This window comes from Schistocerca gregaria, chromosome X (genome assembly GCF_023897955.1).
Source record: "Schistocerca gregaria isolate iqSchGreg1 chromosome X, iqSchGreg1.2, whole genome shotgun sequence".
Taxonomy (NCBI): Eukaryota; Metazoa; Arthropoda; class Insecta; order Orthoptera; family Acrididae; genus Schistocerca; species Schistocerca gregaria.
Window position 1 is genome coordinate 803,810,475 of NC_064931.1, and position 24,371 is coordinate 803,834,845.

General features: G+C 43.9%; 1 protein-coding gene across 3 annotated transcripts in view; it reads right to left on the minus strand.

The window, feature by feature from the left end:
• The window catches only part of LOC126298607 (protein-serine O-palmitoleoyltransferase porcupine), a 150,423-nt gene that overhangs the window by 40,045 nt on the left and 86,007 nt on the right, over positions 1 to 24,371 (minus strand). For all 3 annotated transcript variants that reach the window (XM_049990008.1, XM_049990007.1, XM_049990009.1), the window contains one exon: positions 10,558 to 10,664. In XM_049990008.1, coding sequence (XP_049845965.1) covers positions 10,558 to 10,664 — 107 coding nt within the window. The remainder of the gene's footprint in view (positions 1 to 10,557; positions 10,665 to 24,371) is intronic.

Consider the following 24,371-nt stretch of genomic DNA (forward strand, 5'->3'; position numbering starts at 1 on the left):
AGCTGCTAACTCAATCTAGTGTGCCTTTGCCTCAAGCAACGTTTCAAAACCTAGTGGCTCTTGGTCCCATTTCGCTACAATACCAGTATCCTGTGTTTAAGCTGAATGTGGCATTTGTTGAATGCTGTAACGACATCAGCTGCTATACTCACGCGCACGAGTGTGTGCGCTCGCTTGCACACGCACAACACACACACACACACACACACATACACACAGTGTCCCATTTATCTTCACCCACCACCCTAAATAACTCTTGTCCAAATGAAAATTACAAAATATTTCAAGCAAATGTTGTTTAGCTATCAGGGGGCATCAATCAGCATGATTGCCTTCGTCGTAGCTTTGTTAAATACAAAGATACGAACAGTAGAATGACTTTTTTAAATGGTAACATGAAATTTGTTTCCGAGTGACAATTCGCCCTAAGTAGGGACTGACTGAAGCATCAGCTCATTCCACTGCAGTCTGTCACTTTTTATTTCTTTTATCTTGCCATTTTGCAACACCAATGTTTTGGTTGGTAGCAACTGATATGAAGTTTCCATTATCCAATTTTATAAGCTGAAAGACAAATACTCATTCTCTTTGGCACTGGGCCTGCCTGCAGATAATGGTTATCTTGGTTAGCTTGAGTAGGTTAGTTGTAGGGACATGGGCAAGGTGTGATGCATTGGAATGGTAGAACAACTTGACAACAGTTGAAATCTGGAGCATATAGGTACAAGCAAAGGGAGCAGTTCGTCTGAACACAGAAAGGCATGTAGCAAGACTGGGTATCAGAAAGAGGTATACTGAGAAAATAATACATCAGGATTGTGGTGGATGTGAAGTCACACAAAGAGGCAGACAAGATATAGTTGAGGTAAAGTGGAGTACAAAAATATCAGGGTAAGCAGGTGATTTCATACAGATGAGACAATGCCTGTGGGTGTGGATAGTTGTGATTGTGGCTGTTAAAAAATTTAGAAAAATTAGTGTTCAGTAGCACAAGCCAGATGGTAAAAGTTTTGAAGTAGCCACTGAAGTCAACAACATTGTATCTAGCAGGATGTTCCACGATTAGGCAATCGAGTCAGCCCTCAACCACATTTAGGATGAGACCATGAGTGAGATGATAGTTAATCTACAGCTATACTCACATACAAGGTAGTGGAATGGTTGTGGCAAAGTTGGTATATAGTGTGGCTACTTTCACAAGTAGCCCTGCCTCTGATGGGACAGGAAATGCCAGTAACATGACTAGAAAAGATTGTGTCAATGGGTGGATTTATTGGGCAAGGCTCAGACGTGTGTTTGTGTGTGGATACAATCAGTGGGGCGAGTGGGAGACAAAAACACATTCAACACAAGCTTGTCGAGTATCCAGACATCACTTTGTAAGGAAAGGGACTGCTTGTGGTGGTACTACCCTCATTATTTCACAATATGAGAAGAAGTAGCAAAGAAGTAAGTTCCTCCACTGTTCCAATTATAAGTCATGTTTAGGTCCAAGGTGTACAACTTTGCTTCTGCCGTTTTTCCCCAACATTTGAGGCTTTAGTGAAACAAATTGGCTACACGTTTATCATTCACAGTATTTTCCATTGATGGCCACTACCTTTTCCCATCTTTCGGGCAGTGTACGAATTCCACATTGAAAAAATTGTTCATCTTTTAAAGCGATCCATGAATCGATCCAATTTGTGACTTCATGAGATCGGAAGTGTTGGCCAACCAGGCAATGAGCCATTGATCTAAACAGGTGATAGAGGGAGCAATGTCTGGAGAACACGGTGGGTGGGGTAGGACTTCCCATTTTGATGTTTAAAAGTACGTTTTGACCTCTTTTGCTACGCCGGGCCGAGTGTTGGCCTGCTGCAAAATAACTTTATTGTGCCTCTCGCTGTATTGTGGCCATTTGCCTTTTAATGCTCTGCTCAAACGCATTAATTGCATTCAATAACGAGCACCTGAGATTGTTTCACTTGGTTTTAACACCTCATAGTACATAACACTACGCTGGTCCCACCAAATGCAGAACATGATCCTGGAGCCGTAGCTATACGGTTTGGCTATTGGCGTGGAAGCATGGCTGGAATATCCCCATGATTTTTTGCATTTAGGGTTATCGTAATGAACCCATCCTTTGTCCCTGGTCACAATGCGATGCAGAAATCCCTTTTGTTTTTGCCTCTGAAGCAACTGTTCACAAACACAAAAACACAGTTCAATGTCTCTTGGTTTCAGCTCACACAGAACCCCAGTTCCTTCTTTCTGAATCATGCTCATTACATGCTCATGTTTTGAAATGGCTTGCTGTGTCACTCCTGTGGATCATGCCAATTCTTCTAGAGTCTGATGCGAGTCTTCACTCAGCAATGTCTCCAATTCTGCATCTTCGAAAACATTCTCTCTTCCACCACTATGCTGGTCTACGACATTAAAATCACCATACTTGAAGCATTGAAACCACTCACGACATGTTCTTTCACTAATAGCATCCTTACCATACATACTTAAGAGCATTCGATGAGGCTCAGTTGCTGTTTTCTACATATTGCAACAAAACGGTAACACCTCCCGCAAATGATGAGAATTAGGTTCGTAAACTGACATTTTCAGTCAACAACTACTTTATGATGCAGAAACAAATCGACTAATGTTTGAATGAGGTTATGTTGACCGAGGTCCAAGCTAACTGCCTGACATCTGCAATCTGTTTCTTTCAACCGCTACTTACAGTTTTCACCACCTATCGGCAAACGGCGGAAGCAAAGTTGTACACCTTGTATTTTGTGATCCTTAGTGTAGGGTGAGTTAACTTTGTAGTGTAGCTTCATACCACCATAAACATTAGAGCTGCTTTATTTACTTGCATGATGTAACCACTGCAAAAAGTAAACAGCCTGTAGAGCTCCAGTTGAAGAGCAGGGAGGAGCTCAGCAACAGCATTAGTTTACAGCCTGTATACATGATTTGATTAGTAGTTTCTTTACATGGTTCATGTAGAATTGAACAGTATCTGTTTATGTATTTGCTATTTATGTTGATTTAAAAGTCTGCATATTTTGCAGTCATTAGTGTATAGAGTACTAACTTTTCAGTACAGATTTGTGCTAGTTTATATTAATTTTGTGTGCATCACGATTTTAGTAGTGTCAATTTGTTTCAACTGCAGCACCACAATCAGATATTTTTATCTCTTGTTGCAGTATTTTTATTCTTTCTTAATTGCCACTGCCTGATCTGGTAAGTAAATATTTCATGATTTTCACATTGTAGGAACTGTGTGTCATGTGCCGAGAGAAGGTTAATTAGAAGTTGCACTGGCCATGGCTGACACACTTCAGGCTGCTGCCCTAATCTACAATGATGCTGAGGCAGCAGTGACAAAAGCTGTAACACCTCTAATGTCACTGTAATCCCCTGGAAAAACAAATGCCACTTTATCTAACAATATGCATATATTGAAAAATTTATCCTCATTTGAGGTTGAGTGGTGACGTGTATCTGGGCAGAAGGCGACTGTGGGTCCTATCCACTTGGCTGTCCACTTCTGCCTTAGCAATACATATGAAATGTTGGCTTGCATTAAAACGCAAAATGTGAGTTGGCACAGCATGCATTGTCTCTTGGGCTAGTGACCAATTTTTTTGCAGAGAAGTCTGAGCAAGCACAGAAGGTGGGTATGTTGGTTATTGGGCCCCCAAAATTAGGCAAATAAGGAGCCCCTCAGGGAAACAGCATGCATGTCAGGATAGGATAATGTGTAGTTGGGACATTTATTGGGAGGTCTTGTCCAAGATATGGAGGCGGCTCTACAAACTACTACTGAATGAGCACCCGCAGGCAAGAGTAGCCAGAAGGTTCTCACATGCACAGAACATGTCCAATAGGCCTGCCTGTTACCCATGGGGCAGCACTGGAATAGACTGCTTTAGGCAGCTTGTGGGATTGGTGAACATATCTAGCACTGTACACACAGTACAAATGCAGTTCACTATTTGCAACGCTGTATCCAGAACTGATGGAGTTCCTTTGGGTTGCCAGCTGCTGTGGCCGAGCGGTTCTAGGAGTTTCAGTCTGGAACCGCTTGACCAGCTACGCGTCGCAGGTTCGAATCCTGCCTTGGGCATGGATGTGTGTGGTGTCATTCGGTTAGTTAGGTCTAGGTAGTTCGAAGTTCTAGGGGACTGATGACCTCAGATGTTAAGTCCCATAGTGCTCAGAGCCATTTGAACCATTTTTCCCCTGGGTTGGAGCTGAGTGGAAAGTCTAAAACACAGGCCCAGACAGTTATGTGACAATCTCTGAAGCAATTTCCTGGTCTCCGCTAATGGGTGCAGAACTGTAGACACATCATGCTCAGAGGAGGACTTTCATCCTTGCAGAACAGAAGGAAAAAATGTTAATGTGTTTTTAATAAACTGCTGGAGCATTCTTGGTAAAGGCACAAAATTAGTATCACTTATGAGAGATAATAATGCCCATGCAGTATTAGAACCAGAAAGTTGGCTGAAACTGAAAAGGAACAGCACTGAAATCCTGAATTCAGATTGGAATATATATTGCAAGGCTAGGCTAGATGCCAGTACAGAACTCAATAACAATTAGTCAAGTTATTACAAAATCCAAATGTGAAATAAACTAGTTGAAGGTGATCACTGAATATCAGTGAAACATAGTAATCAGATGCTTTTATAGACCCTGCGCTTCACGATCTGTAGTGGTGCAGCAGTTCACAGAAAAGTTGAACAATATCTCGAGTAAATTTCCCGATCCTGGTACTGTAATAGTAGGAGACTTCAATCTGTCAGTTATAGAATTGGGGAGTCAGTCTATTAAAATGGGTGCCAAAGAAAGGCAATTGTGAGAGGCTGTTCTGAATGCATTGTACAAATATTACTTTGAGCACATACGCATTGTCCTAGCCCTCTTAGTAACTAACAGACCCAAATTTTCCGAAACAGTTTAACGTGGAGAAAGGCATCAGTGTCATAAGGCTGTGATAGCATCAGTGACTACAGATGTTACAAGGAATCTAAGACAGGCACAAATAATATCCTTTCTTTGCAAAAGTGACTTGATAGAAACTACGGAGTATATGAGTAATCAACATCAAATATGCAGCTCTGAGGATGATGATGTGGAGCTCAAATGGATTAAATTGAAAAGCACTGCACAATATGTTTTAGACATGTACATGCTGAGCAAGGTTGTGAGGTATGGGAAAGATGCTCTGTAGTTCAACTGATGTGTTAGGAACCTGCTGCAAATGCAAAGAGAGTCTCATCTTTGATTTAGGTGAAGTCAAAGCCTGGCAGACAGACAAAACTCATACGATGCCATAATGAGTGCAAGAGAGAAATGTGAGAAGCATTCAAAGATATTTAATGTTAAATTTTGACAATCAAACTAAAATCCCTGGGACATTTTTGTACTGTGCGAAGTCACTAAGGAGTTTGAAATCATTTATTCAGTCATTCAGTTACATCAGCATCAACAGAACTTGATATTAAAGCCATTTTATGAAAATATGGTCAATATTTATACATATCTGGCCAAAGATTTATTTAGTTAATGTGTAGATACTACGTGCGAATTGGTGTGGGTGGAGGTTATACTTAACAGCCGAATTAAGTTAATAATTGGCTCCTTCTACCGACCCCCAGACTCCGATGATACAGTTGCGGAACAGTTCAGAGAAAGTTTGAGTCTCGTAACAAATAAATACCCCACTCATACGGTTATAGTTGGTGGGGACTTCAACCTACCCTCGGTATGTTGGCAAAAATACTTGTTCAAAACCGGTGGTAGGCAGAAAACGTCTTCCGAGATTGTCCTAAATGCTTTCTCCGAAAATTATTTCGAGCAGTTTGTCCACGAACCAACGCAAATTGTAAATGGTTGCGAAAACACACTTGACCTCTTAGCCACAAACAATCCAGAGCTGATAGAGAGCATCATGGCTGATACAGGGATTAGTGATCACAAGGTCATTGTAGCTAGGCTCAATACCATTTCTTCCAAATCCATCAGAAACAAATGCAAAATAATTTTATTTAAAAAAGCGCATAAAGTGTCACTAGAAGCCTTCCTAAAAGACAATTTCCATTCCTTCCGAACTGACTATGCGAATGTAGACGAGATGTGGCTCAAATTCAAAGATATAGTAGCAACAGCAATTGAGATATTCATACCTCATAAATTGGTAAGAGATGGAACGGATCCCCCGTGGTACACAAAAAAGGTCCAAACGCTGTTGCAGAGGCAACGGAAAAAGCATGCGAAGTTCAGAAGAATGCGAAATCCCGAAGATGGGCTAAAATTTACAGACGCGCGAAATTTGGCACGTACTTTGATGCGAGACGCCTTTAATAGGTTCCACAACGAAACATTGTCTCGAAATTTGGTAGAAAATCCAAAGAAATTCTGATCATATGTAAAGTACACAAGCGGCAAGATGCAGTCAATACCTTCGCTGCGCAGTGCCGATGGTACTGTTACCGACGACTGTGCCGCTAAAGCGGAGTTATTCAAGGCAGTTTTCCGAAATTCCTTCACCAGGGAAGACGAATGGAATATTCCAGAATTTGAAACACGAACATCTGCTAGCATGAGTTTCTTAGAAGTAGATACCTTAGGGGTTGTGAAGCAACTCAAATCGCTTGATACGGGCAAGTCTTCAGGTCCAGATTGTATACCGATTAGGTTCCTTTCAGATTACGCTGATACTATAGCTCCCTACTTAGCACTCATATACAACCGCTCGCTCACCGATAGATCTGTACCTACAGGTTGGAAAATTGCGCAGGTCGCACCAGTGTTCAAGAAAGGTAGTAGGAGTAATCCATTTAACTACAGACCTATATCATTGACGTCGGTTTGCAGTAGGGTTTTGGAGCATATACTGTATTCAAACATTATGAATCACCTCGAAGGGAACGATCTATTGACACGTAATCAGCATGGCTTCAGAAAACATCGCTCTTGTGCAACGCAGCTAGCTCTTTATTCGTACGAAGTAATGGCCGCTATCGACAGGGGATCTCAAGTTGATTCCATATTTCTAGATTTCTGGAAAGCTTTTGACACCGTTCCTCACAAGAGACTTCTAATCAAGCAGCGGAGCTATTGGGTATCGTCTCAGTTGTGCGACTCGATTCGTGATTTCCTGTCAGGAAGGTCGCAGTTCGTAGTAATAGACGGCAAATCATCGAGTAAAACTGAAGTGATATCAGGTGTTCCCCAGGGAAGTGTCCTGGGACCTCTGCTGTTCCTGATGTATATAAATGACCTAGGTGACAATCTGAGCAGTTCTCTTAGGTTGTTCGCAAGTGATGCTGTAATTTACCGTCTAGTAAGGTCATCCGAAGACCAGTATCAGTTGCAAAGCGATTTAGAAAAGATTGCTGTATGGTGTGTCAGGTGGCAGTTGACGCTAAATAACGAAAAGTGTGAGGTGATCCACATGAGTTCCAAAAGAAATCCGTTGGAATTAGAGTACTCAATAAATAGTAGAATTCTCAAGGCTGTCAATTCAACTAAGTACCTGGGTGTTAAAATTACGAACAACTTCAGCTGGAAAGACCACATAGATAATGTTGTGGGGAAGGCGAGCCAAAGGTTGCGTTTCATTGGCAAGACACTTAGAAGATGCAACAAGTCCACTAAAGAGACAGCTTACATTACACTCGATCGTCCTCTGTTAGAATATTGCTGTGCGGTGTTGGATCCTTACCAGGTGGGATTGACGGAGGACATCGAAAGGGTGCAAAAAAGGGCAGCTCGTTTTGTATTATCGCGTAATAGGGGAGAGAGTGTGGCAGATATGATACGCGGATTGGGATGGAAGTCATTACAGCAAAGACGTTTTCGGTCGCGGCGAGATCTGTTTACGAAATTTCAGTCACCAACTTTCTCTTCCGAATGCGAAAATATTTTGTTGAGCCCAACCTACATAGGTAGGAATGATCATCAAAATAAAATAAGAGAAATCAGAGCTCGAACAGAAAGGTTTAGGTGTTCGTTTTTCCCGCTCGCTGTTCGGGAGTGGAATAGTAGAGAGATAGTATGATTGTGGTTCGATGAACCCTCTGCCAAGCACTTAAATGTGAATTGCAGAGTAGTCATGTAGATGTAGATGTAGAATGCATTGACTAAGGTCCCTACAATTGGACACCATTTGTATATTTAAGTTGTTATTCTTTAAGTTTTTGAACATTACAGACTTGTTTTGTCATAATAATGTAACTTTTTATTTGCAAGACCATCAAGAACTACTACTGTGACAATATATGTGCTTCAATGGAAAATTTATTGTAATGGTGTCGACTTGATTATTTAAAATTGTTTAAGCACTGAGCAGTCCATATACTAGAAATGACAACCGAGACAAGTAAGGTCATTAATTTTTCAATTGAGAGGGCAGGGAGTGGGGGTGGATTATGAACCACTTGGCTCCATGTAAATGCTTCATCTGCAGTGACATGTTATACGGCAGGGTAGGATGGGTACTACTTGTCAAAGTGCAATTGGTGGGTTTAAAGACAAAGAGTATCTTATGGATTCAACAGCAAGACAGAGGTCAATATCGAGGAAGGTAGTTCATGGAGCTGTGTAGGAGCTACGATGGACTACTGTAGTACACAGCCCCAGAAGAAGTTGAAACAGCACAGCTCTAGTGTGTGCCTGTAGCAGTGTTGTGTATTATGTTGTAGGTTCTACATTAAAAAGGGAGCCCAAGTGTGGTCGGAATAAGGTGAGAGACTAAGCAGTGAGGTTTAGCTGCTGGCTCGGGTACCTGGGACAAATTCACAGCAGTGAAGCCCATAAGTCGGTGTGCCTGGCAGCTCCTGAAGGACTTTCATTGAGTAATGAGTGTGATGAAACTTGTTCCTTCAGAGACGGTGAGTATGCCACCCGTTTAGAGATAGTGGATGATGTCTCTTTTCATTGTTGTGAAGACGGCCCTACTTGTTAGTGTTCTACAGATGGAATGTGGGTAAGCTGAGGCTACGATTCCATTATCTTCATCCTCAATAATAAACTGTGAGATGCTGGCAATGAAGGAAATTCACCTTACTCCTCACACACAACTTACAGCATTTAATGCCTCTTCAATTACGACGCAAGCCAGTACTCATTAGTTCAAATGGCTCTGAGCACTATGGGACTTAACATCTGAGGTCATCAGTCCCCTAGAACTTAGAACTACTTAAACCTAACTAACCTAAGGACATCACACATCCATGCCCGAGGCAGGATTCGAACCTGTGACCGTAGCAGTCGCGCAGTTCCCGACTGAAGCGCCTAGAGCCGCTCGACCACGGCGGCCGGCTACTCACTATTCAAGAGCACCTAAATCACTGCCCATTCTAAAAATTGTCAATTTTTGGGAGGATAATACAATAATTTGAAAATAAATCTTTCATTCTGCAGAATAATGTGCAGAATTATGAAACTTCCCTTTACTCATTCAATTATTTACAATTTACAGATACACAGTTCTAGGGAATGAATTTATTTTTTGTCAAAGGAGAGTGTGCCAATTTGAAACTTCCTATCAGATTAAAACTCTGGGTCAGATCAAGACTCGAACCTGGGACCTTTGCCTTTTGCAGGTAAGTGCTCTACTGCTTAGATAGCTCAGTCATTAGAGCACTTGCCAGTGAAAGGTATAGGTCCCAGGTTCAAGCCCTGGTCTGGCATACAGTTTTAATCTACCAAGTTTCACATAGTGTGACATGAATTTCCATCTAAATCAACAGTCCAATAAGGTAATACCTAAAAGCAATTCCAACAGTCACTTTTGTAAACAAATATTGAACCAGTTGGACAAGGTGCCTCAAAGTTCCAAACTTGAGAAAATTTTATTATTTACATTTTACAAAGGACCACCTTTATCGGCCAATGCCTTTCCACTGTGTGAACTACTATCCAGTTCACACTAGCAAAGCCCGAATCGTCACCTGCAACACACCCTGCCAACTGAATCACTACACAGGATCACCTGACTTGTGAGATGGACGGCTCTCTAAAACAAGGACACAAAAACAGAGCTCTGTTCTGAGATGCAGCCAGAGCAGACACTGAAACAGCCTAGTCTTCTTTACCTTTTCACTTACGTTCTCCTCCGAGATGGGTCTGTGGTTACCTTCTCTCACCCCCACCCTGGCAATCCTCACCATGTAATGCCCATAAGAAAATAAACTGACACATTTTCTTTTTTCTGAATAAGAGTATATTATTTACGAGCCCACACCACTTTCAAATCCTAAGTACACTGCTGCACATCAAGTGGGTGTATACAGTTTAATTAGTCTTTTTGACATATCAGTTTGGTCATCCACCTGTACAATAAACCAAGTCTGGTTCTTTTTATAGTGGTCACAAATGTTGTGCACATATCTATAATTACTATTTAACTACAGGGCTATAAAAAATATCTTTAGAGTATGAACTAACACTTTCAGGTACTTTCTTTCTTTCAGGTGCAAAATTACTAAAGCACATAATACACAATGAGGATTTTACATATATCATTATTTAAAAAACAGAGACTATTTGCAATACCTCCACGCATCATCTGGAATGAACCAATGTGTCCAACATGTAGAGACAGTAAGAAAGAACAATGCCATTAGGACACTCACAGCAATTTTCCACAACCACTTAGCATTCTGCAAAGAAAAATGAAACACACATTGAAAATAATCTTTAAGACATTTAATACACAAATTATTAGGTGTGGGAAGATAAAGACCTCTGTAGTGAAACTAAAATCTAGCATGGACTGGAAAAAATATCTTGTACCTACCAGGAAGAGGCAGAAAAACACAAGAAGAAAGAGTCTTATGGAAACGATTTTACACAGAATTTTCTTTATCTGTCATACTGTGTGTGTGTGTGTGTGTGTGTGTGTGTGTGTGTGTGTGTGTGTGTGTGTGTGTGTGTGTGTGGGTGGTGGGGGGTGGGGCAAGAGAGAGAGAGAGAGAGAGAGAGAGAGAGAGAGAGAGAGAGAGAGAGAGGGGGAGAGAGAGAGAGAGAGAGAGAGAGAGAGGTGGGGGTCAGTTGGGGGGAATGGAACTATTAAGAGAATAAGTGGGATACAATAAAAATAAATAATATGTTAAAATTTTATTTTCTTCTTGAGTGATTTTTATCTTCTTGTGTCCCCAGAGGTAACTTTTAATTCCTTGAATACTCACTTTATTTGCAAAGCTTTCCTTTTATGTCAGATGAGGAAAGTATGGTTGTAAAAGGTAATACATGCCTCACCTTTTATTAATGCCTACGACTGCCCTCACCTGGTACATAGAGAGTCTTTGTATTGATTTTTATTTCAATTATTATATTGCACCCCCCCCCCCCCCCCCCCCTGATCCCCCATGAACCATGGACCTCCCTGAGGTGGGATAGGGTGGCTTGCATGGCTCAATAATGCAGACAGCCATACCTTAGATACAGCCACAACCAAGAGGTACGAGATGTTAGACACATATGTGGTCCCCAAAGCTGGGCAGTAGCCTTGTCAGTACTTGCAGCAGCAACAGTCATAATGAGGGTGTGATTTGGTCTTGTAACATAAACCATCATGGCCTTGCTACACTGGTTCTGCAAATGGGTGAAAGCAAGGTGAAACTAAAGCTGTTACTTTTCCCAAGGATAAGCAGCTTTACTGTATGTTTATATGATGATGGCATCCTCTTGGATAAAATCTTTCAGAGATGAAATAGTCTTCCATTTGCGTCTCCAGCAGGTGACTACAACCACCACAGTAAGTTATACGCCAACTACGTCTGCAGAGGAAGCGATTGATGGAGTGTATGATGAGGAAAAAGAAATTATTCAGATAGTTAAGAGAGGAAAATATTTAATTGTGATGGGAGGTGTGAATTCCATAGTAGGAAAAGGAAGAGAAGGAAAAATAGTATAGAATATAGACTGAGGGAAAGGAATGGAAGAGGAAGTTGCTTGGGAGTATTTTGCACACAGCATAATTTAATCATTGCTAACATTTATTGGTTTAAGAATCATGAAAATATGTTGTATGCGTGGAAGAGACCTGGAGACAGTGGAAGGTTTGAAACTGATTATATAATAGTAAGACAGAGATTTTGGGAGCAGATTTTGCACTGTAAGACATTGCCACAGGCAGATGTGGACTCTGTCCACAATTTATTGGTTATGAACTATAGATTGAAAACAAAGAATTTGCAAAAAGATACAGAGTTAAAGGGATGGGACTTGGGTAAGTTAATACAACCAGAGGTTCCTGGGAGTTTCAATGTGAGCATTAGGTAACAACTGATTGAAATAAGGGAAAAGAATATAGTAGAAGACAAACGCATATCTTCCACACATGGACTAGTGAACACAGCACAGACTCAAATAGGTAAAAAGACAAGGCAAAGAAGAAATCCTTGGATATCACAAGAGATACTGAATTAAATTGACAAAAGAAGAAAATATAAAAATGCGGCAAATGAAACAGACAAAAGGAAACACAAATGTCTAAAAAATGAGACTGACAGGAAGTGCAAAATGGCTAAGCAGGAAAGGCTAGAGGACACAAGCTAGGCTGTAGAAGCATGCGTAACTAGGGGATGATAGATACTAATTACAGGAAAATTAAAAAGATCAATGGAGAAAAGAGAAGCATCTAGATGAATATCAAGAGTTCAGATGGCAAGCCCATGTTAAACAGAGAAAGAAAAGTTAAAAGGTGGAAGAAATATACAGGGGTCTACAAAAGGGACACAAACTTTAAGGCAACATTATAGAAAGGGAAGAGGATGACGCTGATGGGAGGGGAGGTATGACACTGCAAGAAGAATCTGACAAAGCACGGAATGACCTAAGCTGATAAGGCCCCTGAAGTAGGTGATATACCCCAAATACTACTGACAGCCTATGGAGAGCCAGCCATGACAAAACTGTTTCACATGGTATGCAAGGTGTATGAAATAGGGGAAATACCCCCAGACCTCAAGAAGAATATAATAACTCCAGTTCCACAGAAAGCAGGTGATGACAGATGTGAATATTACCGAACTATCAGAGTAATGAGTCATGGTTGCAAAATGCTGACAGGAATTATTGACAGACGAACAGAAAAACAGATAAAAGCTCTTCTAGGAGACGGTGATTTTCTTCTTTTTTTTTTTGTGGTTTTAGGGCGCACAACTACAATGGTCATTAGCACCCTGACTAATTTAGGAATGTACCACGAGGCACAAGGTTAAAACAGCAACTAAAAGGGACAACACTATAAAAGGCGTATTAACAGGCAAAGGATTAAAAAACTACAGCATAATCAAACGTCCTTAGACAGGTGTGTCAAGTTGATAAAACGAAGAACGCGAGCAGCAGCTCCTGGGTCATCCGCTAAAATGGTATCCAGAGTACATGGCAGGCCAAGATCAAGACGCAGCGTAGGAAAATCCGGACAGGACGTTAAAATGTGGCGGACCGTCAGCAACTGCCAACATGGACAGAACGGCGCCGGCGCTGCCGTCAGCAGATGGCGATGGCTGAACTGGCGGTGTCCAATTCGTAGCCGGGCCAAAACGACCTCCTCCCGCCGAGAAGGACGTGAGGAGGACGTCCAAGCTGCAGGAAGAGGTTTCAAGGCCCGAAGCTTGTTGTCCCTAAGTGCAGCCCAATCGGCATGCCACAGCGATAAAATGTGCCGACAAATGACCGTGCTACAATCTGATGAAGGGACACAACAAGAAGACATCCGAGGCTGGAGGACAGCAGCCTTGGCCGCGGCATCTGCAGCTTCGTTCCCAGGGATACCGACATGGCCAGGAACCCACATAAAGCTAACTGGAGACCCGTCGTCCACCAGCTGCTGAAGAGAGTGTTGGATCCGGTGCACGAAAGGGTGAACCGGATACAGGTCACTGAGGCTCTGGATGGCGCTCAGAGAATCGGAGCAGATGACATAAGCAGAATGTCGGTGGCGGCAGACGTAAAGAACAGCCTGCTAGAGAGCAAAGAGCTCAGCTGTGAAGACCGAACAATGGCCATGTAGCCGGTATTTGAAACTTTGTGCCCCGACAATAAAAGAACACCCGAACCCGTCATTGGTCTTAGAGCCATCTGTATAAATGAAGGTCATATTAATGAACTTCGAATGAAGTTCGACAAAACGGAAGTGGTATACTGAACCGGGGGTAACCTCCTTTAGGAGCGAGCGTAGGTCAAGGTGAACGCAAACCTGAGCCTAGAGCCAAGGTGGCGTGTGGCTCTCGCCCACTCTAAAGGTTGCAGGGAGTGAAAAATCAAGGTGTTGAAGGAGGCGACGAAAGCGAACTCCAGGGGGTAGCAGGGCAGAGACATACAACATGTATTGACGGTCGAGAGAGTCGTCAAAAAAGGAATGATACGATGGGTGGTCGGGCATTGACAGAAGCCGACAGGCGTAACGACAAAGCAGTATATCGCGCCGGTAGGTGAGTGGCAATTCACCGGCTTCAGCATGAAGACTCTCGACGGGACTAGTATAAAACACTCCGATCGGAAGCCGTAAACCCCGATGTTGTATGGAGTTGAGGCAGCGTAAGATGGACGGCCGTGCAGAGGAGTATACAAAGCACCCATAATCCAGCTTGGAGCGGACGATCGACCAATATAGGTGAAGTAGAACGGTTCAATTCGCTCCCCACGACGTGCCACTGAGAACACGGAGGACATTTAGAGAACAGGTACAACGGGCAGCCAAATAGGACACATGTGGAGACCAACTAAGTTTCCTGTCAAATGTAAGACCTAAAAATTTTGTCGTCTCCATGAATGGGAGAGCAACGGGGCCGAGTCGTAAGAACGGTGGGAGAAACTCTTTGTAGCGCCAGAAGTTAATACAGACCATTTTCTCGGCAGAAAAACGGAAGCCATTGGCGACACTCCAGGAGTAAAGACGGTCAAGAGAACGCTGAAGACAGCGCTCCAGGAAACATGTACGCTGCGCGCTGCAATAGATGGTAAAATCGTTCACGAAAAGGGAGCCTGATACATCATCTGGGAGACAATCCATTATTTGATTGATCGCTATGGCGAAGAGAGCGACGCTCAAAACAGAGCCCTGTGGCACCCCATTTTCCTGGCGAAAGGTGTCTGACAGGACAGAACCCACACGTACCCTGAACTGTCGATCCATTAAAAAGGAACGAATAAAAAGAGGGAGGCGACCGCGAAAGCCCCATGTATGCATGGAGGGTGGGCATTCTCCACACCAACAGGTGTCGTAAGCCTTCTCCAAATCAAAGAACACAGCCGCGGTCAGGCGCTTCCGCAAGAAGTTATTCATAATGAAGGTCGACAAGGTAACCAGATGGTCAACAGCAGAGCGGCGCCTACGAAATCCACATTGTACATTGATAAGTAGGCATCGAGATTCGAGCAGCCAAACCAAACGAGGGGCATTGTAGTTTTCACAATTCGAGGAGTGGAAATTAGGTGGCCGAGCCTCCTCTGCCTGTTTTCGGGGGAGGAAGGCAGGGGGGTAATGAGTGGAGCTCGAAACCTCTGCGAAAAAGCGGCCGAAGGCATTGGAGACATCCTCAGGGGCCACAAGGACGTCATTCGCGACTGTCAAGCCAGAAACTGGTGAGTGGACCTTAGTGCCAGATAGCCGGCTCAGGCTACCCCAGACAACAAAAGAAGGAGTAAAACTGTTGAAGGTGCTTGTGAAAGCAGCCCAGCTGGCTTTCTTGCTTTCTTTAAAAATACGACGACACTGCGCACGTAATCGTTTATAATTGATACAATTCGCCACTGTAGGATGGCGTTTAAAGGTGCGTAAAGCACGTCGACGAGCGCGTAAGGCGTCTCTACATGCTGCGGTCCACCAGGGGACCGGTACGCGGCGTGGAGAAGAAGTAGTGTGAGGGATGGAATATTCAGCAGCAGTGAGAATGACTTCCGTGAGGTGTGGGGCCTGACTATCGCAGCTTGTGAAGGTTTGATCCTGAAAGGTCGCCCTGGAAGTGAAGAGCCCCCAGTCTGCTTTGGAGATGTTCCAACTAGTTGAGCACGGAGAGGGGGTATGATGCAGGAGATGGATAACAAACGGGAAGTGGTCGCTCGAATATGTATCAGAAAGCGAATACCACTCAAACCGGCATGCAAGTTGGGTAGTACATACAGAGAGGTCTAAATGGGAATAGGTGTGAGAGGTGTCTGAAAGGAAAGTAGGGGCGCCAGTATTGAGGCAGACAAAATTGAGCTGGTTGAAAACGTCTGCTAACAGGGAGCCCCTCGGACAGGATGCTGGAGAGCCCCAAAGAGGATGGTGAGCATTGAAGTCCCCAGTTAACAAAAATGGTGCAGGGAGCTGAGCAATAATTTGCAGCATGTCTGCCCTGGTAACGGCAGACGACGATGGAGTGTAAATGGTACAGATGGAAAATGTAAAAGTGGGGAGAGTAATGTGGAAGGCAACTGCTTGCAGGCCAGTGTGCAATGTGATGGGATCATAGTAGATATCATCCCGGACCAGCAACATAACCCCTCCATGAGCCGGAATACCTGCCACAGGGGGTAAGTCAAAACGCTCAGAGGTGTAGTGTGCCAAGGCAATTTGATCGCATGGGCGTAGCTTCGTTTCCTGGAGGGCTACGACGAGCAGACGGTGCGAGCGGAGCAGCAATTTCAAGTCCTCTCGGTTGGAACAAATGCTGCGAATATTCCAGTGAATAAGTACCATCGTGAGAAGAAGAAGATGCAAGAAGGGGTCATCTCGAAGGCCGCTGAGGGCCCGGGTTCGAGCACTGCCACCGCTAGCAGGAGGCGGACAGTCATCGTCCATTTGTTCTATAGGTTCATCGGCCATCTTGTGAAGATGGCTGGGAGGGGAAGCTTCCTCCGCTGGTGAACGGCCAGATGTCCGGCTACCAGCGGTGCGGCCAGGCGATACGGATGACGGCCTGGGGCGGCAACCGCTGGAGAAATGCGCAGTGGCGGGGAAGGAGAACTGTGCTTCCTATGAGCCTTCTTGGAAGGTTGTTTTGTGGAAGGATTGGTCGATGGCTGAGGGTTCGAGGTACGTAGAAGGTCTGCATGAGACGGTTCCTTCTTGAAGGCCCGTGCTTCTGACTTCTGGGTCTTCGTCCTGGCAGAAGTTGATAAAGGTGCTTGTGTCGGAGGGGCGACGGGAGGAAGAGGAGACGTCGACCGGGCGATCTTAGCATTGGCCGAACGGACGACCGTAGTGCTGAAGGTCAGATCGCATGCCTGCGTCGCCACCTCCTTGGTAGTTCGAGGAGAGGCGAGGACAGTACTGTATGTCCCCGCTGGGAGCAACGTGGGCTTCCTACTAGCGAATAGCTTGCGAGCAGCCGAGGTGGAGACTTTCTCTTTGACCCGAATTTCTTGGATACAGCGTTCTTCCTTGTAGATGGGACAGTCGCGGGAGGACGCTGCATGGTCACCGTGACAGTTCACACAATGAGGAGCCGGAGGTGGACAGTCACCCTCATGGGCATCCCTGCCACAAGTCACACATGTAGCCGCATTGGAACAAGACTGGCGAGTGCGATTAAAACGCTGACACTGGTAGCAGCGCATAGGTGTCGGGACATAGGGGCGAACAGAAATAACCTCGTAGCCCGCTTTGATGCACGACAGCAGCAAAACACTTTCAAAGGTCAAGAAAAGTGTCCGGGTCGGTACATGGACAGCCGTCACGCCCTGCTCAGCGAGGAAAGACTGAATCTCCTCGTCAGTCAATCCGTCGAGTGATCTAGTACATACCACACCACGAGACGAATTCAAAGTGCGGTGAGCCTCCACCTGGACAGGGAACGTGTACAGGAGTGTGACCCGAAGCAGTTTTTGTGCCTGAAAGGTGCTCTCAGTTTCTAGTAAGAAGGTACCATTATGCAACCTGGTACAAGACTTGACAGATCCGGCTATGGCATCTACGCCCTTCTGGATAACGAAAGGGTTGACAGAGGAAAAATCCTTTCCGTCCTCAGATCGAGAAACTACGAGGAACTGTGGGGCAGGCGGTAGTACTTTTGTCACTGGTGGCTGGTCAAGTTTCCGTTTGTGGGCAGAAGTCGAGAGAGAAGGAGAAGAAGAAGAAGAAGAAGAAGAAGAAGAAGAAGAAGAGAAATCCATTGCGGAAGAATCCATGATTGCCAGGGTCTCCGATGGCGCGCTGCTTCCTTGTGGGGACCCTCTCAGGGGGCACTCCCGCCTTAGGTGATTGTTCACACCTCAGGTCACACCTCCCGAGAAACGGACGGAGGGACCAATCGGCATGGTCGGAAGGTGTCAGCTCAGGCAATCACCCCTCCCTGGGCCTGGCCTTTACCAGGGGGTATGTGCGTGCCTTACTTGTCTACCCAGGGTGGGGAATTACGCGTTACCCCCGTCACCAGCTACGCGTGCGAACGCGTGGGTCGGCCTTCAGGCACGCACAGGGAGGAAGGAAGAAGAGGAAAGAGAAAGGAGAGAGGGAAAGAAAGGACAGACTGTCTCAAACGCCGAAGCGGAGACCAGAGAAGGAGAAGAAGGCAAGGAGAAGAAGGCAAGGAGAAGAAGGCAAGGAGAAGAGTAAGTAAGTCAGTGAGATGGAGAAAAACAAAAAAAGGAACCAACCAAAGGAAGGAAGAAACCAGAAGAAGTGAAAAACCAAAATGAACGCAAATATAGGTCGTGAATCCGTCCGTCTCCAGACGCAGGCGCTAACTACCCCCTTGAGGGGGAGGGACTCCTTTTAGTCGCCTCTTACAACAGGCAGGAATACCGCGGGTCTATTCTAACCCCCGAACCTGCAGGGGGGATTTTCGTTTCTGGAAACTGTAGGAACATGCAAGGCAATTATAACCCTATGGCATATCTTAAAAGATAGGTTAAGGAAAGGCAAACACATATTTATAGCATTTGAAGGCTTTGAGAAAGCTTTTGACACTGTTGAGTGGAATACGTTCTTTGAAATTCTGAAGGCAGCAGGAGTAACATAAAAGTTAGTGGATGCTTATTTACATCTTGTACAGAAACCAGATGGAAGTTATAAGAGTCAATGGGCATGGGAACAGCAGCTGAATGGAATGGGCAGCGTCTTGAAAGCACGATATAATATGAACAGCAACAAAAGCAAGACAAGGGTAATGGAATGTAGTTGAATTAGATCATGCAATAATGAGGGAATTAAGGTGACACACTAAAAGTAGTAGATGAATTTTGGTATTTGGACACTACAATAACTTACGGTAGCTGAAGCAGATTTGTGTGTGAGGAAGTCTTTTCTGAATGTATCTGTCTGGAATGTAGCCTCGTATGGAAGTGAAACGTGGATGATAAACAGCTCAGGCACTGGAACAGAAGATTTTGAAATGTGGTGCAATAGAAGAATACTGAAGATGATTAATGAGTACTGAATAGAATTGTGCAAAAAAGAAATTTTTGGCACAACTTGACTAAAAGAAGGGACCAGCTGATAGGATACATTCTGAGACACTAAGGAATTTAGTATTGGGGGAAGTGTGTTGGGGGGAGGGGGTTCAAAAATGGCTCTGAGCACTATGGGACTTAACAGCTGTGGTCATCAGTCCCCTAGAACTTAGAACTACTAAAACCTAACTAACCTAAGGACATCACACACATCCATGCCCGAGGCAGGATTCGAACCTGCGACTGTAGCAGTCACACGGTTCCGGATTGCGCGCCTAGAACCGCGAGACCACCACGGCTGGCGGGGGGAGGGGGGGATTGCAGAGTTAGACCATAGCTTGAATATGGTAAACAGGTTCAAATAGATGTAGTTTGCAGTAGTTATCTGGAGATGAAGAAGCTCACACAGGATAGAGTAGTGTGGAGACCTACATCAAACCACTCTTGGACTGAATGCAACAACAATAACAATAACAACAACATAGTGTACCAGGAACATTATAACTGACAACAGAACACAAATGAAAAAAGAGTTCTGAACCTAAGACAAATAAGTGGGCAGGCTACTCAGCTAACAAGCAGAGATGGCCTGGAAGAGAGAGTGTGACAGACCAGTGACAGGCATAAAGTTGGTAGCTAAATCTGTGAGCTGAATGGCAGGCAACTACAAGGAGCCAGGATGTTTCTGCCTGCCACATGAAAAGATCTGCAGTCATGCTATTTCCAGAGCACTTGTTAAGATGAACTTATTGCAGCTTAGAAGCTGACTGTATGGTAAAAATCAATAAAATTTTAACGTTTTACAATAAATAAATAAAAGCTGCAGCAGATTTTAATTACAATGGATTACACAAATGTGCCAGAATGAATAATCAATCCTTCTCTCTCTCTCTCTCTCTCTCTCTCTCTCTCTCTCTCTCTCTCTCCCCCCCCCCCCCCCCCCCCCCACACACACACACACACACGTACACACGTATGAATGCAGCATTATGTAGCCCTATCCAATTGCATTATGTATCTCATGATATTTCACAGTATATTACTCAGTGAAAGCAGGTGTGTGTCGTCGGTATCTGCAGTGCGTATCCAAAGACACCCATGCCTCTTTAAGACCAAATTTTGGTACCGAGGATTAATTAGTCTCTGAACATCAGCCAGCCAGGGATTTGAATCATCATCCTCCTCAGTATGAATTTGAGTCCTGTCTCTTACCACTGTGCCACCTTGGAAAGATGGGATTTACACATTGTGGCCCACATCTTGACTAGAAATGGAAATGGACAGGGAAATGGGGAAATTGGCTCGGCTGATAGCAGAATCTGAAATGGGGAGGGGGGGGGGGAGGTCTCATGGGAGTACCCTCACAGTGAGGGCAGCGCCTTTGTTAGTGTAGATTCAAGAGTCAGGGAATCTGTTATATTATAAAATACTGTGTAAGTGTGTGATCTCCTCCCAGATCCCTGGGTCAATTTCAACCAAACCTGACACAGAAACAGCAGGCTTGACAAGTATCAGCACTGTGGAGTTTATAACCTCCTAGCCTCAACAGGAGCGGATATATGGGCAAAAACTTCTTTCTTTCTTTCTTTTTCCAGTCCCTGGTGTACTGGTTGCCCTGCACGACAGGCATGTTGTGTGGGAACAGTACTGGCCAGCCAAATTAACCTGCTTTGCAAGAAAGCCTACATGTCACGGGCAAAGAATGATTTTCCGTGTCCCAACAAGTATTAGTCTCTTTATCTGAACTGTACTGAAGGACTACACATGATAAGGTGCATCGCTGGGGACGGGTCGAGATGGATAGAGGAGATGATGGACAGAGTGAGGGGGAGGAAGAAACGGGCAGAGAAAGGGAAGATGCACAAGGAATGTGGAAGGTGTACAGGGGTTGCTGGTTGAAAAGGAAAAAGGGGGGAGGCAGAGTGGAAAGAGAGGGGTGAAGGAGGAAATGGTCAGAGAGAGAGAAGGTGGAAGAAATGGACAAAGAGAGAGGGAGGAGGAAATAGATAGAGGTGCGAGGATGAGGTGGATGGACATAGGGTGGAAGAGGTGGATAGAAAGAGACTGAGGAAGAAATGTGTTCACTATATGTGTCGAATGCGTAATCAAGCAAGGCCACAAGGAAGAGGCTAGTTAGCAGTAATAGAAGAAATTCTGAGAAGTGGAGGTTAATACTGCACCAAAACATTAGATATCATATAAAAGATAGTTCTGATAATTTTGCCACTTAAATTACTGTGATAGTCATAATATATCGACCTCTGGATGGTAATTTTCAACTGTTCATGAAACAAACTGATTTGTTATCAAGATTTTTTAGCTTTTAAACAAACAAGGCACTACAAGTGGATAATCAAATTTTATACCTCTTCTAGCACCATATTAGTGCCCTCTGACACTAAATACAGGAATAATCTAACACCAGTAATGGCTTTGGCAAGCAGGATTATGGCAACTAATAACACTGCTATTTGTTAAATGTTTGAAGAATAGTCCACATTACTAAGTAATCTTGTAAATCCTATGGTCAATTCTTTTACAAATCATTGTTCTTAACTGATGATGTTCATCACAATTATACTTGATATGAAAACTAAAAAATGGAAAATGATAACAGTAACAAAACAAAAAGAAACTGAGGAAATGAAGAAGTATTTCTGATTTACAGACTGGAAAATCACATATGTTGTATGTGCATGGTATAAAAGAAAAATATATTGTCTGTAACATAGTAAAGAACTTGCTTTGAAAACTGTTGCCCTAAACAAAATAACTTGTGTTGGTAGAAGAAATTCTCCTAAACTCTGGGTTACAAATGACATGAGAAAATCAAGGAATACTGGTGATAAAGATAAATTAAATTTCAAATTGGACAATTAACTTTTATGCAATGTCATTACAACACAAAGACGTATATCTTTCAAGAAAATGTATGTTTCTTTGGCAAAATGTTAAGAAATATGTAGAATATAGTAAAAATTAGACAATGAGGAAATTTCTCAGAAGGTAAATAATAACCATATGAAAAGTTGCTCATAAACTGGAAACAGTTTATTAAAAAATTTAAGTCAGTAGTTAATAATTTACATTTGAACAGTTGCTTAGTGAAGAATTCCAAAACAAGTCAGAGAGAGAGAGAGACAGAGAGAGAGAGAGAGAGAGAGAGAGAGAGAGAGAGAGAGAGAGGTGGGGGTCAGTTGGGGGGAATGGAAATATTAAGAGAATAAATGGGATACAAGAGGGGAGAGTGAGGGGGGAGGGAGGTGGGAGAGTGAGGGAAATTGCACGGCACTGCCGGGTTCACTAGGGTGTTTTAAACTTAGAAGTACATTTTTTAACTATGTTGATATTATATCATGACCAGCGAATTCTTTAATTTGTTAAGATGTTATGGTGTACATCACTTCTGTAAGTGTAATGAGGCTCACATACACTGAAGCACCAAAGAAACTGGTATAGACATGCATATTCAAATACAGAGAGATGTAAACAGGCAGAATACAGCACTGCTGTTGACAATAAGCATCTGGCACAGTTGTCCGATCAGTTACTGCTGCTACAATGGTAGGTTACCAAAATGGTGTTATAGTTGGCGCACGAGCAATGGGACACACAATCTCCGAGGTAGTGATGAAGTGGGGATTTTCCCAAACAGCCATTTCACAAGTGTATCGGGAATATCAGAAATCCAAATCCAATGAATGATCAAATCTCCAACATCCCTACAGCCGGAAAAAGATCTTGCAAGAACGTGACCAACGACAACTGAAGAGAATCATTCAACATGACACAAGTGCAATCCTTGTGCAAATTGCAGCAAATTTCAATGCTGGGCCATCAACAAGTGTCAGAATGCGAACCATTCAACAAAACATCATCATTGATATGGGCTTTCGGAGCCGAAGGTCCACTTGTGTACCGTGTACCATTGATGATTGCACGATAGAAAGCTTTATGCCTTGCCTGGGTGTCAACACCGCCATTGGACTGTTGATGACTAGAAATATGTTGCCTGGTTGGATGAGTCCCATTTCAAATTGTATCAAACAGATGGATGTGTATGGGTATGGTGACAACCTCATGAACCCATGGACCCTGTATGTCAGCAGGAGACTGTTCAAGCTGGTGGAGGCTCTGTAATGGTGTGGCGTGTGGGCAGTTGGAGTGATATGGGACCCCTGATACATCTAGATATGATTCTGACAGGTGAAATGTATGTAAGCATCCTGTCTGATCACCTGCATCCATTCATGTCCTTTGTACATTCCGACGAACTTGGGCAATTCCAGCAGGACAATGTGACACCTCACATGTCCAGAATTGCTACAGAGTGGCTCCATGAACACTCTCCTGATTTAGGTTGGTTGGGTGTGGGATTGAAAGGACCAGACTGCTAAGGTCATCGGTCCCTTGTTCCACGATAAAATCACACGAAATAAAAACTGTCAGTCGTTAAAAACGGAGAACTGAGAGAAGGGACGACACAATACAAGAAAGGCAGACAAAGACCAGACAAAGACCAGACAAACGGAACTAAAATCGCACCGAGTGTGAAGGTGGTTGGCCGACCATGAAAATAAGGAAAAGCCAACCACCAAATGACATTAAAACCCACAGTTTAAAACCACAGGCCAAAGGCCCAAGTCAATACAGGAAATAAAAGGACAAACACTCAAATCATACGATAAAAACCCCCTGCCCGAATAAAACTCAACACGAGGTCCGCCATAGCATCGTCATCACATAAAAGGGCAGAGAGGGTATCAGGCAGCGCAAACGTCTGCCTGAGTCCTGTTAAAAGCGGGCAGTCCACCAAAATGTGGACCACCGTCAGAGCTGCCCCGCAGCGACATAGCGGTGGGTCCTCCCGGCGCAACAAATGGCCGTGCGTCAGCCACGTGTGGCCAATGCGCAGCCGGCAGAGGACGACAGAGTCCTTCCGAGAGGCCCGCATGGAGGAGCGCCACACACGGGTCGTCTCC